Genomic DNA, 12783 nt, shown 5'->3' on the forward strand with positions numbered 1-12783 from the left:
CTACAATACTGTTGCAAATTCAGGAGGCAGCCAAGAATCTGCTGCAGGCGGAACGTGATGAACCTGGAACGACTGCGCTAACCAGTTGACTAAAAGACCCGATAGCCAAGAGGCTAGCGAGTCTAGTCATCCGTGCTCGTTACAGTATTTTTCAAACAATTTAAAATCGCCGCTGTACAACGTCTGTAAATACTGCAACGCCTCAGTGGTAGTCATGGTGCGTCTGAAATGGCAGCTGTACCCAGACATGTTAGAAACAATACTTGAAAAACAAAATGGAAAACACATATTGTTAATCTAACAAACGTAACAAGGCCTATAAAATGTGAAATGTAAAAAAAAATAACTGAATGTTGCGAAGAAAATGACGCACAAAATCACGTCATAAATAGTGATGATGTGCACAATTACACGCAAATTACACGTGGTCATTTTGATCGCTCATGGTCATTTTAAGTAGATCTTATCGTAACTTTTTTTGTGCAGTTGATCTAAAACCAATTTTAATGCAAATATATGCAATTTTAGGAGCATTCAGGGAGCGGCAGGTCTGTCTCTTTTGTTTCACAAAGTTATTAAACTTTGAAAATCCAAAACGGTCAAAATGACTACCTTGGTTGTTCTAGTACACTGCTCAAAAAAATAAAGGGAACACATAAGCAATGCAATGTAGCTCCAAGTCAATCACACTTTTGAGATATCAACCTGTCCAGTTAGGAAGCAACACTGATTTGTGAATCAATTTCACCTGTTGGTAAATTGTCTAATTTCCACCAGGTGGAAATTAGACAATTTGCAAGACAACCCCTATAAAAGGAATGGATTTGCAGGTGGTGGCCACAGACCATTTGCCTGTCCTCATCTTTTCTGGCCGATCTTTGGTTAGTTTTTCATTTTGCTAGTGCCCTCACCACTAGATGTGGCATGAGGCGGTATCTGCAACCTACAGAAGTTGCTCAGGTAGTGCAGCTCATCCAGGATGGCACATCAATGCATGCTGTGGCAAGAAGATTTGATGTGTCTCCCAGCACAGTGTCCAGAGCATGGAGGAGGTACCAGGAGACAGGCCTGTACACCAGGAGACGTGGAGGGGGCCGCAGGAGGACAACAACCCCGCAGCAGGACCGCTATCTCGTCCTTTGTGCAAGGAGGAACAGGAGGAGCACTGCCGGAGCCCTACAAAACGACCTTCAACAGGCCACTAATGTGCAGGTTTCTGCTCAAACAGTGAGAAACAGGATGCATGAGGATGGTATGAGGGCCCGACGTCCACAATTGGGGCCTGTGCTCACAGCCCAACACCGTGCAGCCCGATTGACCTTTGCCAGAGAACATCTTGGTTGGCAGATTCGCCATTGGCGCCCTGAGCTCTTCACAGATGAGAGCAGGTTCACACTGAACACATGTGACAGACGCGAGAGAGTCTGGAGACGCTGTGGAGAACGTTCTGCTGCCTGCAACATCCTCCAGCATGACCGGTCTGGCGGTGGGTCAGTGATGGTCTGGGGAGGCATATCCTTGGAGGGCCGCACAGACCTCTACGTGCTAGCCAGAGGTACCATGACTGCCATTAGGTACCGGGATGAGATCCTCAGACCCCTTGTCAGACCATATGCTGGTGCAGTGGGCCCTGGGTTCCTGCTCATGCATGACAATGCTCGTCCTCATGTGGCCAGAGTGTGTCAGCAGTTCCTGTATGTCGAGGGCATTGATGCTATGGACTGGCCTGCACGTTCCCCAGACCTGAATCCAATCGAGCACCTCTGGGACATCATGTCTCGTACCATCCGCCAACGCGATGTCGCACCACAGACTGTCCAGGAGTTGACCGATGCCCTGATCCAGGTCTGGGAGGAGATCCCTCAGGAGACCATCCGTCGTCTCATCAGGAGCATGCCCAGACGTTGTAGGGAGTGCATACAGGCACGTGGAGGCCACACACACTACTGAGCCTCATTTTGAATCGTCTTGAAGAATTTCCACAGAAGTTGGATCAGCCTGTGTTCTCATTTTCCACTTTGATTTTGAGTATGATTCTGAATCCAGACCTTAATGGGCTAATGATTTTGATTTCCATTGATCATTCTTAGGTTATTTTGCTCTAAACACATTCCTCTGTCTAATAAATAAAGATTTTCAGCTGAAATATTTCATTCATCGAGGTCTTTTTAGGTGTTCCCTTTATTTTTTTGAGCAGTATAGTTTTTAAAGTTTTAAAGTTAAGCAATTTTGTCACACAACAAGAAAAGATGGCACAAAATTTTTGTTAGTACTTTTGCACTTGCATCACGTTTGAATACGTGCCTTGATAATGCCAAAATGTTGGGCCTAATTCTTAAACTAAATGAAAAAATAGAGAACTGCAATGGTGTTTTGTCTCTTGCTTACCAAGGCGTCCACTGTATCGTATTGAATCGAAACCGTGAGCCCTGAATCGTGAGACGTATTGAACCGTGAAACTTGTGAATCATCCCACCCCTATTTGTTTTTTTGTTTGTTTGTTTGTTTGTTTTTTTTACCCCTTTTTCTCCCTAATTGTACCTGGCCAATTACCATATTTTTCCAAGTCGTCCCGGTCTTTGCCCTCCCCCTCTACCGATCTGAGGAGGGCTGCAGACTACCACATGCCTCCTCCGATACACGTGAAGTCACCAGCTCCTTCTTTTCACCTGACAGTGAGGAGTTTCACCAGGGGGACGTGGCGCATGGGAGGTTCACGCTATTCCCCCCCAGTTCCCCCTACCCCCTGAACAGGTGCCCCAACCGACCAGAGGAGGCGCTAGTACAGTGACCAGGATACATACCCACATCCAGCTTCCCACCCGCAGACATTGCCAACTGTGTCTGCAGGGATGCCCGACCAAGCCGGAGGTAACACTGGGACTCGAACCGGCGATCCCCATGTTGTTAGGCAATGGAATAGACCGCTACACTATCTGGATGCCCCCCACCCCTAATTGTTTGTGTATGTGAATATGTGAAAGTCATTTGGCAGACTATATACCTCACCTGTAAAGCACAAATTTATCCAGGTGAGATTAGTGAAAGTGTATTTCGAGTGGATGTTTGCATGTGTATGAGTGTGTCTGTGTGTGGCCATGTTTGCACACATCTGCGTGCCAGTTTGCATTTCTATCACACGTTTGGATACATCATGAAGCTGTCTTCTGTGGTTTAAACATGCATTAGTGGGGAAAGGCTGTTTCCTGCAGGGCAGTGATGTCTTCATCTCTATTGTATCCCTGACCACAGGTCTTCCATCATTTTATGAAGTTCTTCACTAGCTTAACTTTTTTGTAACGAGTCTCAACACGAAATTCAAGTCATGTCAATATCCCTGTACTGACAAGAAAATAATCGTTAATTACTAGTCTAGTTGCCAGTAAGGGTCTGGGCAGCAGCTACTGAAAGTGGAGATGAAAATTAGCAGTGCTCTATGCTCCATCTACCAATAGCAATTTAGTTTGAGGGACTCACTCAGAAATCACAGCCACACAAAGAATATATTGCATATAAGAGCCACTCAACCACTTCCAGATTTTGAAAGCAGTGGAGGCTAACCTCCTCACTTTCCCAGAGTTGTGCATAGGGACAACTTTTGTTTCTCTTGGCTGTAAGGGAAGCTGAGAATGTGAATTTTTAGTGTGTTGGCTAAGGGATGCACTGGTGAATAGGGACTTTCTGATTCCATATTATGATTCTTTAATATGAAAAGGCTGTGTAGCCTTCTCAGAATGGATGTGTCCCAACGGATAGTGGAATGGGAAGATATGTATGTGGATGGATAGAGGGAAGGTTTGGAGAAACCCCATTCCCTCTCTGTGGGCTGTTGGGAATGACTGCGATCTGCCAGGAGAGAGGAGGGGGGAACACCCCTGGAATGACTCTGGGGTGGGAGGAAGGGGTGTTGAAGGAGAAAAGGATGTGAGCGAGGTGACTTGAGGGAGGAGTGGAGGAAGAGATGAAGTATGATAGTAGAGATGGAGTGAGTGATGGTGACAGGGGACACAACAGGAAGAGAGAAGGATGAATGATGAATGAACAAATGAATGGGGGCAGAAATTACTGTGGCAGTAGAGGAGTGGAGGAGACAGGGGTGGTACGGGCTAGTGATTGGGGCCTGGATCAGGGACAAAACCAGAAGACCACAGAGTAGGTCTGGAAATGATCATGCAAAAGTGGCCGCTGAAAGAGAATAGGAGATGAGCTCTCTCTCTCTCTCTCTCTCTCTCTCTCTCTCTCTCTCTCTCTCTCTCTCTCTCTCTCTCTCTCTCTCTCTCTCTCTCTCTCTCTCTCTCTCTCTCTCTCTCTCTCTCTCTCTCTCTCACACACACACACACCACACACACACACACACGCACTGAGAAAGACACACAGAAACGCACAAGAATGCACGTTACACAAAAGGCCTGTCTGATGGATGTTGACTATATAAAGGTATTCGATATACTCATACTCCTGTCATAACATACAGACAGAAAAAGACACATACACACATACACAAACACCAGAGAGCCAGAACACACTATTGAAATGTGTGCAACTCTAATGAAAGAGGGGGGTGCTCACCACAGTTTCCATATGGTTTGTCTCTTGTGTTTATTCTCTTGCCCTCTGCAATGGTTAGACCACAACCAACTGCTGTAGAATCTCATCAGATCCCTTTTCACACGACGGTGCCAACATGTACCCGAGCAGGGGTGGACTGGACTTGTCAGATAATCCTGCGGTGACCATAACGGCTACAGACTCCTGGCCTGGACAGCATGGTTCTGCTCAGATGGGGGAAAAAAAGATTCACACACATCACAACCAATCTGTTTTGATGTTATCTAGTGGTGATGTCCAACGATTGGCGTCAGTTAACTCTCAGGTCACTCATTCCAAAATATAATTGAAACCAAAGTTATCCTAACAGTAATAGAATATTTCAGTAATTTTTTTAGATGAAATGTAAGACCTTTTTTCAACAAAAGAATCTCAGATTTTTATGATTCCCCCCATTGGGGCATACAAGCACTGTTTGCTCTTTACCGTCAAGTCCCAACTCACAACAGTGTCAATGCTGGAGAGAGCATTGTGCAAAACCTTCTAGGCTCTCCGGCAGCTACCCATTTAAAGGCCAATAGAAAATATTATGGTTCTTTGTTAATTTCCAAAGGATAAATAATCTTTGTTGGCATTCTTCACTTGTGGGCAGAGTGGGAGGTAACTACAGCCAGAGGCTCTGTATTGTGGGGCTTTATACCTTATATCTGTTGTTTGACCGGAGGGTGTTCTCCAATTATCGGGGTATCACACTGCTCAGCCTCCCTGGGAAAGTCTACTCTAGGGTGCTGGAAAGGAGGCTCCGACCAATTGTCAAACCTTGGATCCAGGAGGAACAATGCAGATTCTGTCCTGGCCATGGAACAACGGAACAACTCTTTACCCTTGTGGAAGTGCTGAGGGAGGCATGGGAGTTGACCAGTGAGTCTGCATGTGTTTTGTCGGCTTGGAGAAGGCTTATGACCGTGTACCCTGGGGCACTCTATAGGGGGTACTGCGGGAGAATGGGGTACCGGGGCAGTTGCTACAAGCCATCCAATTCTTGTATAACCAAAGTGAGAACTGTGTCTGTATTCTCGGCACAAAGTCAAACACGTTTTAGGTGGGCGTCGGACTCTGCCAAAGTTGTCCCTTGTCTCTGATTCTGTTTGTGATATTCATGGACAGGATCTCAAGGTGCAGCCAAGGTGAGGAGTGTGTCCATTTTGGGAACCTCGGAATTGCATCTCTGCTCTTTGCAGATGATCTGGTTTTGTTGGCTTCATCAGAACGCGACTCCAGCATGCACTGGGGTGGTTTGCAGCTGAGTGTGAAATGGCCAATGAGAGTCAGCACCTCCAAGTCTGAGGCCGTGGTTCTCTACCAGAAAATGATGGCTTGCTCCCTCCGGGTTGGGGATGACTTGTTAGCTCAAATGAAGGAGTTCAAGTATCTCGAGGTCTTGTTCATGAGTGAGGATAGGATGGAGCAGGAGATTGACAGGTGGATTGGTGCAGCATCAACAGTAATGAGGTTGTTGTACCGGACCGTTGTGGTGAAGTGGTAGCCGAAGGCAAAGCTCTCAATTTACCAGTCAATCTTCGTTCCAACCCTCACCTATTGTTATGAGCTTTGAGTAGTGACAGAAAGGGTGAGATCGCGGATACAAGTGGCTGAAATGAGTTTCCTCCATAGGGTGTCTGGACTCAGTCTTAGAGATAGGGTGAGGAGCTCGGACATCCGGAGGGAGCTCGGAGTAGAACGGCTGCTCCTTCATGTCGACAGGAGCCAGTTGAGGTGGTTCAGGCATCTGATTAGGATGCCTCCTGGGTGCCTTCCTTTGGAGGTTTTCCAGGTACGACCAACTGGGAGGAGACCCCGGGGTAGACCCAGAACTTGCTAGAGGGACTACATGTCCAATCTGGCCTGGGAATGCCTTGAGATCCCCCAGGAGGAGCTGGAGGGCATTGCTGGGTAGAGGGATGTCTGGAGTGCCCTACTTAGCTTGCTGCCACCACGACCCAACCCCAGAGAAGCAGCTGATGATGAGATGAAAGATGAGATCTGCTGTTTGTAGAGTTTAGTGTACATGGAGGACATGCAGGTGGCTGGCCTAGATGCAGAGGACAGGAAGAGATAGAAATGGATGATCCGCTGTGGCGACCCCTGACGGGAGCAGTCGAAAGTAGTAGTAGTAGTAGTAGTAGTAGTCCAGCTATTGAGCAGTGCCATAGAGCTGCTGGGGTTTGTGTTTTGGCCAGAGGTACTTCAGCAGGGCAGATATGTGTTTTTAATTGCTCAGCTGGTGCATTGCATTTTTTATTTATATTCATTTACTTAATTATGGAATTATTTTTGTGCATGTGCTTTCACGCTACAGTGATAAACATGAGGAGCATTCTTTCTGCATGCGCGTATGAAGAGGCAAGTAAGGACAATGCTGCGAGTTGTGACAAGGTGTTCACTGCACAATAATACATTTTTGTTCACCGCTTCTGTTTCTCCTGTTCCTTTCTGTGAGGGAAAAAAGCTTTAGACTATTTCTTTTTGTAAATCCAAAATTAAGTACTAGGGATTATTGATGTCACTTTCCTGTGATAGAATCCCTAGCTCGCTGTGCATTGTGTATATAGTTGGGCAATGTGTGTACATGTTTGTGTGTTGATGTCTGGGTGTTTCTTTGTGTCAGTCATTGTGACAGGTTAAGTGAGAGGCATGATGTGATTATCTGATTAAGAAGGTTACTATCAAAGTGAGAAGTTGAACAATGTTGTTCAAAAACATGCTTTTTGATATTACCGTTGTCTCTGTCTCTGCCATTGAGTGCACACTAAGTGGTTGTATGTTAAGTTCTTGTTCTTAATCAGCAAATTGTGAATAAAAAAACCACACCCCAATGTGAAACTGGGGGCAGGAATACACTTAGGTAAAAAGGATTAGTTTGGGGGTTTAACGCAATGCAACACACACACACACAAAACTCCACCCCAAGAGAAGCTTCCTTGCAGAGCAAGCATAGCCAGTTCACAGATGATTACACTCACTCACAAGACATGAGTGTGTGTGTGAGCGTGTTCTAACACCACTTCTGCCGCGCTGTACTCATGAGTGCCGTAGTGTGAATGTCTATAGGAGTAATCCAGATCCTATGAAAAAGTTCTCTGTCAGTGTCTGTTCGTATGTGTGTCCAAAGGTATACTGTAGGTGCATTCGGCCACTTCCTCTTGGCTGTCGTGTGTGTGTTTCTCTGTATGTGTGGATTACCTCTGTGATGAAGACAGATTTTGACCCATGTATTTCTCTGCTCTCTTACAGTCGGCTGCAGTCTCTGATGGAGGTGAGTAGGCTTTTTTTTTTTTTACATCCTGTTTGTCTCTGTTAATTTTTGCTAGTTCTATACATATTCAGTGGCTTATTGTGTCAGACCAGCTGATCTACTGTGTTGTGCCATGGCCAAAGTCATGATGGACACTTGGTTATGTCAGACTGTTTCCACAGGCTAAACTCTTAAAACAAAGACACAGACATTGAGTCTTACCAGTTTAACATCTGCCCCACCTATTTCTGCCCTATGGCTGATGGCTATCTGCTAACAAAAGCCTGTCACATATTAAAACACATAAGCTTGGACTAGGAACTTGCAGCGGCAAAAATGCATAACATACTGAATGAGGTGGTGAAAACAAATCAGTGTTGATGACGCTGTGGAGTTTTGCATGAGTTATTTCATAGTTCTTGTAGGTAATATAGAGTGTCTGACAATGCTACCACTGGAGTGTATATCTTCTTGTGTCTCTCTGATAAGACTGTCTAGTTAATTTTACCGTAGTTTTACTCTATTTTGTTCTATTCTGTGTGCCAATTCAATACATTATTGCTATTCTATTCTGTTCTGCTCTATTTTATTCTATTTTATTCTAGTGACCTTGATTTCTGTCTTCTCTTTCCTTGTTTTTCATTCTCCTCTGTTTTGTGCTGTTCTCTATTATTGTGTATTTTCTCTGTCTTGGATTGTAATTTTCAAATATCACTGCACAGCCTCTGACGCCATAGTGACTATTTCGCAATGAAAAACATACAAGATGTGCAGACTTTGAGTGCTGCTGTTACGTTGTGCAGGAATCTTTTTGAAATGCATGGCTGCGTCTGTGAGGAGCGCTTGTGAAAGGTGCATGTTCAGACTTTTCCACACTAGACTTAAACCAGCACACGGGAGCCCCATATAGTACAATTAGCATGTGCCAACATTAGCAAAAGGTGTCTGAGGGAAAACGGCCTAGAAATGCTGTGATGCCTGTGAAATGCATTTCAAAGATCTTACAAGGGAGAAAGGGGGGAAGACACGAGAAGGGGACAGGGGTAGGACAAGAAAAAAAGTCCTAGCTGCTGTTTTGGAGGAGCCATGGCAGACATGTTGGCCGCTAGCTACCAATTGAAGTGTTAATGGCCCTTTATTCACACTTATGTCTTCCTGGAAGGGAATGCATGCTGGCAGAGAGTGCAATGGAAAGCTTAGTTTTCCCACATGTCTGCTGGCATGTGTCGCAGGCTATGAGGTCCTGATACGGATAATTATCAATAGTTCCTCTCAGTAGTTTTAGCTATGAATTTGTATTCATTTATATTAATAAATATACATTATATATATATCAATACAGATGCAAGAAAAAAAGTTTTAATACATAGCAGTACAGGCCTGTGTCATGCGTCACGCACTCATCAGCTGCTTATATATATATATATATATATATATATATATATATATATATATATATATATAAAAAATCCAGTTAGTCAAGTAAATTCTTAAAAAGACAATATTGTTTACAGCATGAAACAGGCTTGTACTGCCTTACTTGACTCACTGGATTATTTTGCTCCTTATTTGTTGAGCACTTTCCCTACCGTTGAGTGTTTCTTTTAACAAAATTATATATTTAACAAAACATATAATTCTTCAATTCTTCAACTCTCTTACAATGATGGTGCGAACATAAGAAATGCCAGTATAACATTAAAGAGTGCTGAGTGACGACAAGGATCAGATTGAATTGACAACTGAGTTCAGTCAACAGCTTCTTCCTATACACCTACCATACAGAGAGAATCAGGGTCAGTGTGGGCAATAGTAAGAAGAATAATTAATTGTACTTCATGTCATTGATAATGTTTTTCACAGAGGAGATATAGGCATACAGGACTTCAGTAGCATTGTCTTCCAAGAACTAGAATGGCAAAAAAAAGAAGAGAAAAAGACCCCCCCCCCCCCGAAAATAAAAATATGTTCTGAGGAAACAACTGAAAAGATGTCATCTCATTAAATTTGAAGTTTTGTCACTGCTTCCTCATTAGTTTTGTTGCTGGCATCAATTGTAGCAGCATTTTGCACAATGTATGCCTTGTATTCTGTCATTTTGTAAAATAACCTAAAAAGACAACCCTAAACTTTGAAAAACTTGAAAAAAAACTGATAGTTGTTTTCATTTCATGTGTCTGAAATTTGAGACAAGAAGAACTGGGGACAGCAAGCTTTCCAAGATACTTTCCAGTTCTTTACATCTGCTAGTCTTTGTGTGTGTGTGTGTGTGTGTGTGTGTGTGTGTGTGTGTGTGTGTGTGTGTGTGTGTGTGTGTGTGTTACACACACTGTTGCTGCTTGTGGACTACAATCCTCATTAGTCTCTGTGGTGGCCTTCCTCTAACAAGCCTCTCATCAAGGCAGCACAGTTGATGTGTGCGTACATGCCTGCTAACACTAATATGCATCCGTGTGTGCATGAGAGTTTTTAGTTCCTCCGCCCTCTGCTTTGAATTATTTACCATCTGAAACCCTGTGTGTGCATGTATCGCTTACCTTTCTGGATGCTAGCAGTGGTGGTTATACATTACCGTGAATGCAGGGCCACTCGCATGCATGCGCTCGTCATACTCTCCCCATTCTCTCAGGTTTACTGCATTACTCTAGCTTTACTTCATAGCCAGCAGCCGCTCACCCTCAATCATCCTTACTTCTCTCTTCCTCTGGTTCTCAGTGTGCTACCATCAGCTGTGTGTGTGTGTGTTTGTATATTTGTGTGTGCTAGTGCAGTGTTGGGGTCTCTTTGATCCCATGGCATGTATGATAAAGTGAGTTGGGGTGGGTTGGGGGGGTCTAGTTGGGAGAGTATGGATGGAGGGCCCTGGTTTCCTCTGAGGATCCGCTATCTACCCCGATGGCACCACACAGGTTCCTATCAGCTCTACCCAGGTGAGGGGGGTCAGCCAGTTTTGGGGTGCATCTAATTTCCGCTTCAGAAATTGTGAGTTTTAACTGTTTTAGAATAAAAATAATGAATGTGGCTCATTATCTTTGGAGAGGATGCATTGACAGTTGTTGGCTTGAACATTTTTGATGCTTTGGATGATGAATAAAGTACGTAACTCATTGAATTTAATGAATTGTAAAAGGATTGCTGAGTTGCAGAAGATAGCTGAAGGGCCTAATAATCACAAGATTCAGATTGTTGGTTAAGTAAGTCTTATTATGAGAGTCGACCTCTGGGTAAGAGCCAGATAAGATATGTCTTTTTGTCTATTGGTGGAAATTTAGTGTGAATGCTCGCGTTTGAGAGAAGTCATTGTACGTCTAAATGGTGTGTGACCATGAAAAAATGCTTCATATCATTTGCTGTTGTACATTTGCCATGTTGTCTTGATGGTATTTTGTGTGCGTCAAGACACCAGAGATCTCTGCCTTTTACAGATAACATGGAGCTTGGATCTCAGAGAGGACTTTGTCTGACTGTGGAGCAAGCAGATTTGAATTGATCTCTGCTGACTTTAGAAAACGATATTTTTTCTTCTCAACATGTTTTTTTCTGGCTTCTGATTGCTGAATGCTTTCCGCTAGGGTCGCTGTCATTGAGCATTGCAGGTAACAATGCTCCCAAGCCTATAGACCTTTTCGAGATGGCTGCCATTCTTTTTGGTACATTACTAAATACTCCCTTTCCAGAAAGTCCTCTCCAAGTGGATAGTCTTTAGAGCTCATTGTCAGGTGCTTCTCACACTGCTGTTTCTGCCCAGCTTGATTAATTTTGATAAACAGAGGCAGATAAATAACTCTTGAATTACACCTTGTTAGTTGCCTGATACTTTCAAAGTTGCTGTTGACAAAAACCCACACAGCAGATTGTTGTTTATTCATACCGGTAGTATTTTGCTTTGTGAATCATGAGCCATATTGTGCCAAGTCGATATATACCTATATCCATTGTGCCAAGTAGATATATACCCATATTCATTGGATTGAGCCTTTATGCTTAATGACCTATTATAATGTTTCTCTCACTGTGGCGACAGTAGGAGTGCAACACTAAGAAACTCAGTATACTTCAAATGTCCGGACTAGTTCATACAACTCTTTGTTCAAATACATTGGACACAAACTCATGTTCATGTCTTATCTAGCTAACTTTGAAGGTAGGTCAAGGAGCTGTTGGTCATCTTTACACATTCCCTGCTTCCCACAGCCTTCGCTTTCGCTCATGTGATTTTTGAGTGTCTTTGACCGCAAGAGTCAAACAAAACATGAACACAACACTTTCGGAGAGCTTTTCTACAATGGTAGTGTAACCCTTCTTTAATAAGGATAGAATTTTATCTCAAGGTCAGATATAGTATGAGTTGACTGTGTGAATAATCTGGACGAGGCACAAGGTAAGTAGAGTTGCATGGAATTATACTTTAGATAGATGTAGATAGGGAATAACAGTATGTACCAATATTCATATGATGGTTCACAAATACAAAAATATATATATTGTGGCAGGAATGAGGAAAAACACAGGAGACCAAGGCGAGTTTGATGTTTATTCCTCAACTCCAAAAACCAACTGCAGCAGGAACAACCCTGCACCGGCGAGCCCGGGAACGTAAACCACGCCCCCAGCTCACAGTCCTGCTGGGTGAGAGGCATAGCCCCTAGTGTCCGCCACACAGCCCCCCCCCCCCGAACACCCAGAAGGGACTCCTGGAAAGAAAATTAGTGTCTCACTGGAGGCTTAAGCAGCCTGCCATAACGGCTGCGCCGTCCCTCAGCCGAAACAGTAGGTGAAACACAGTCCAAAGTCGGCTGAGAAGCAGAACGCTGAACCCATGAAGACACTGCCGGGGTCCTGGAAGGAGGACGACCCTGACGGGGAACCTGGGCCGGAAACACAACTTCGCCTGCCACCCTGTGCGCCGGTTTAAGCCTATCAAGCGTGACACGCTCCCT

General features: G+C 44.2%; 1 protein-coding gene across 1 annotated transcript in view; it reads left to right on the forward strand.

Annotated features, from left to right (window-relative positions):
* rgs12b (regulator of G protein signaling 12b) overlaps window positions 1-12783 on the forward strand; it is a 124734-nt gene that overhangs the window by 61292 nt on the left and 50659 nt on the right. The window contains exon 6 of the mRNA XM_056279825.1: window positions 7843-7864. Within this exon, the coding sequence (XP_056135800.1) occupies window positions 7843-7864 (22 nt within the window). The remainder of the gene's footprint in view (window positions 1-7842; window positions 7865-12783) is intronic.

This window comes from Lampris incognitus, chromosome 5 (assembly GCF_029633865.1).
Source record: "Lampris incognitus isolate fLamInc1 chromosome 5, fLamInc1.hap2, whole genome shotgun sequence".
NCBI classification, from domain to species: Eukaryota; Metazoa; Chordata; class Actinopteri; order Lampriformes; family Lampridae; genus Lampris; species Lampris incognitus.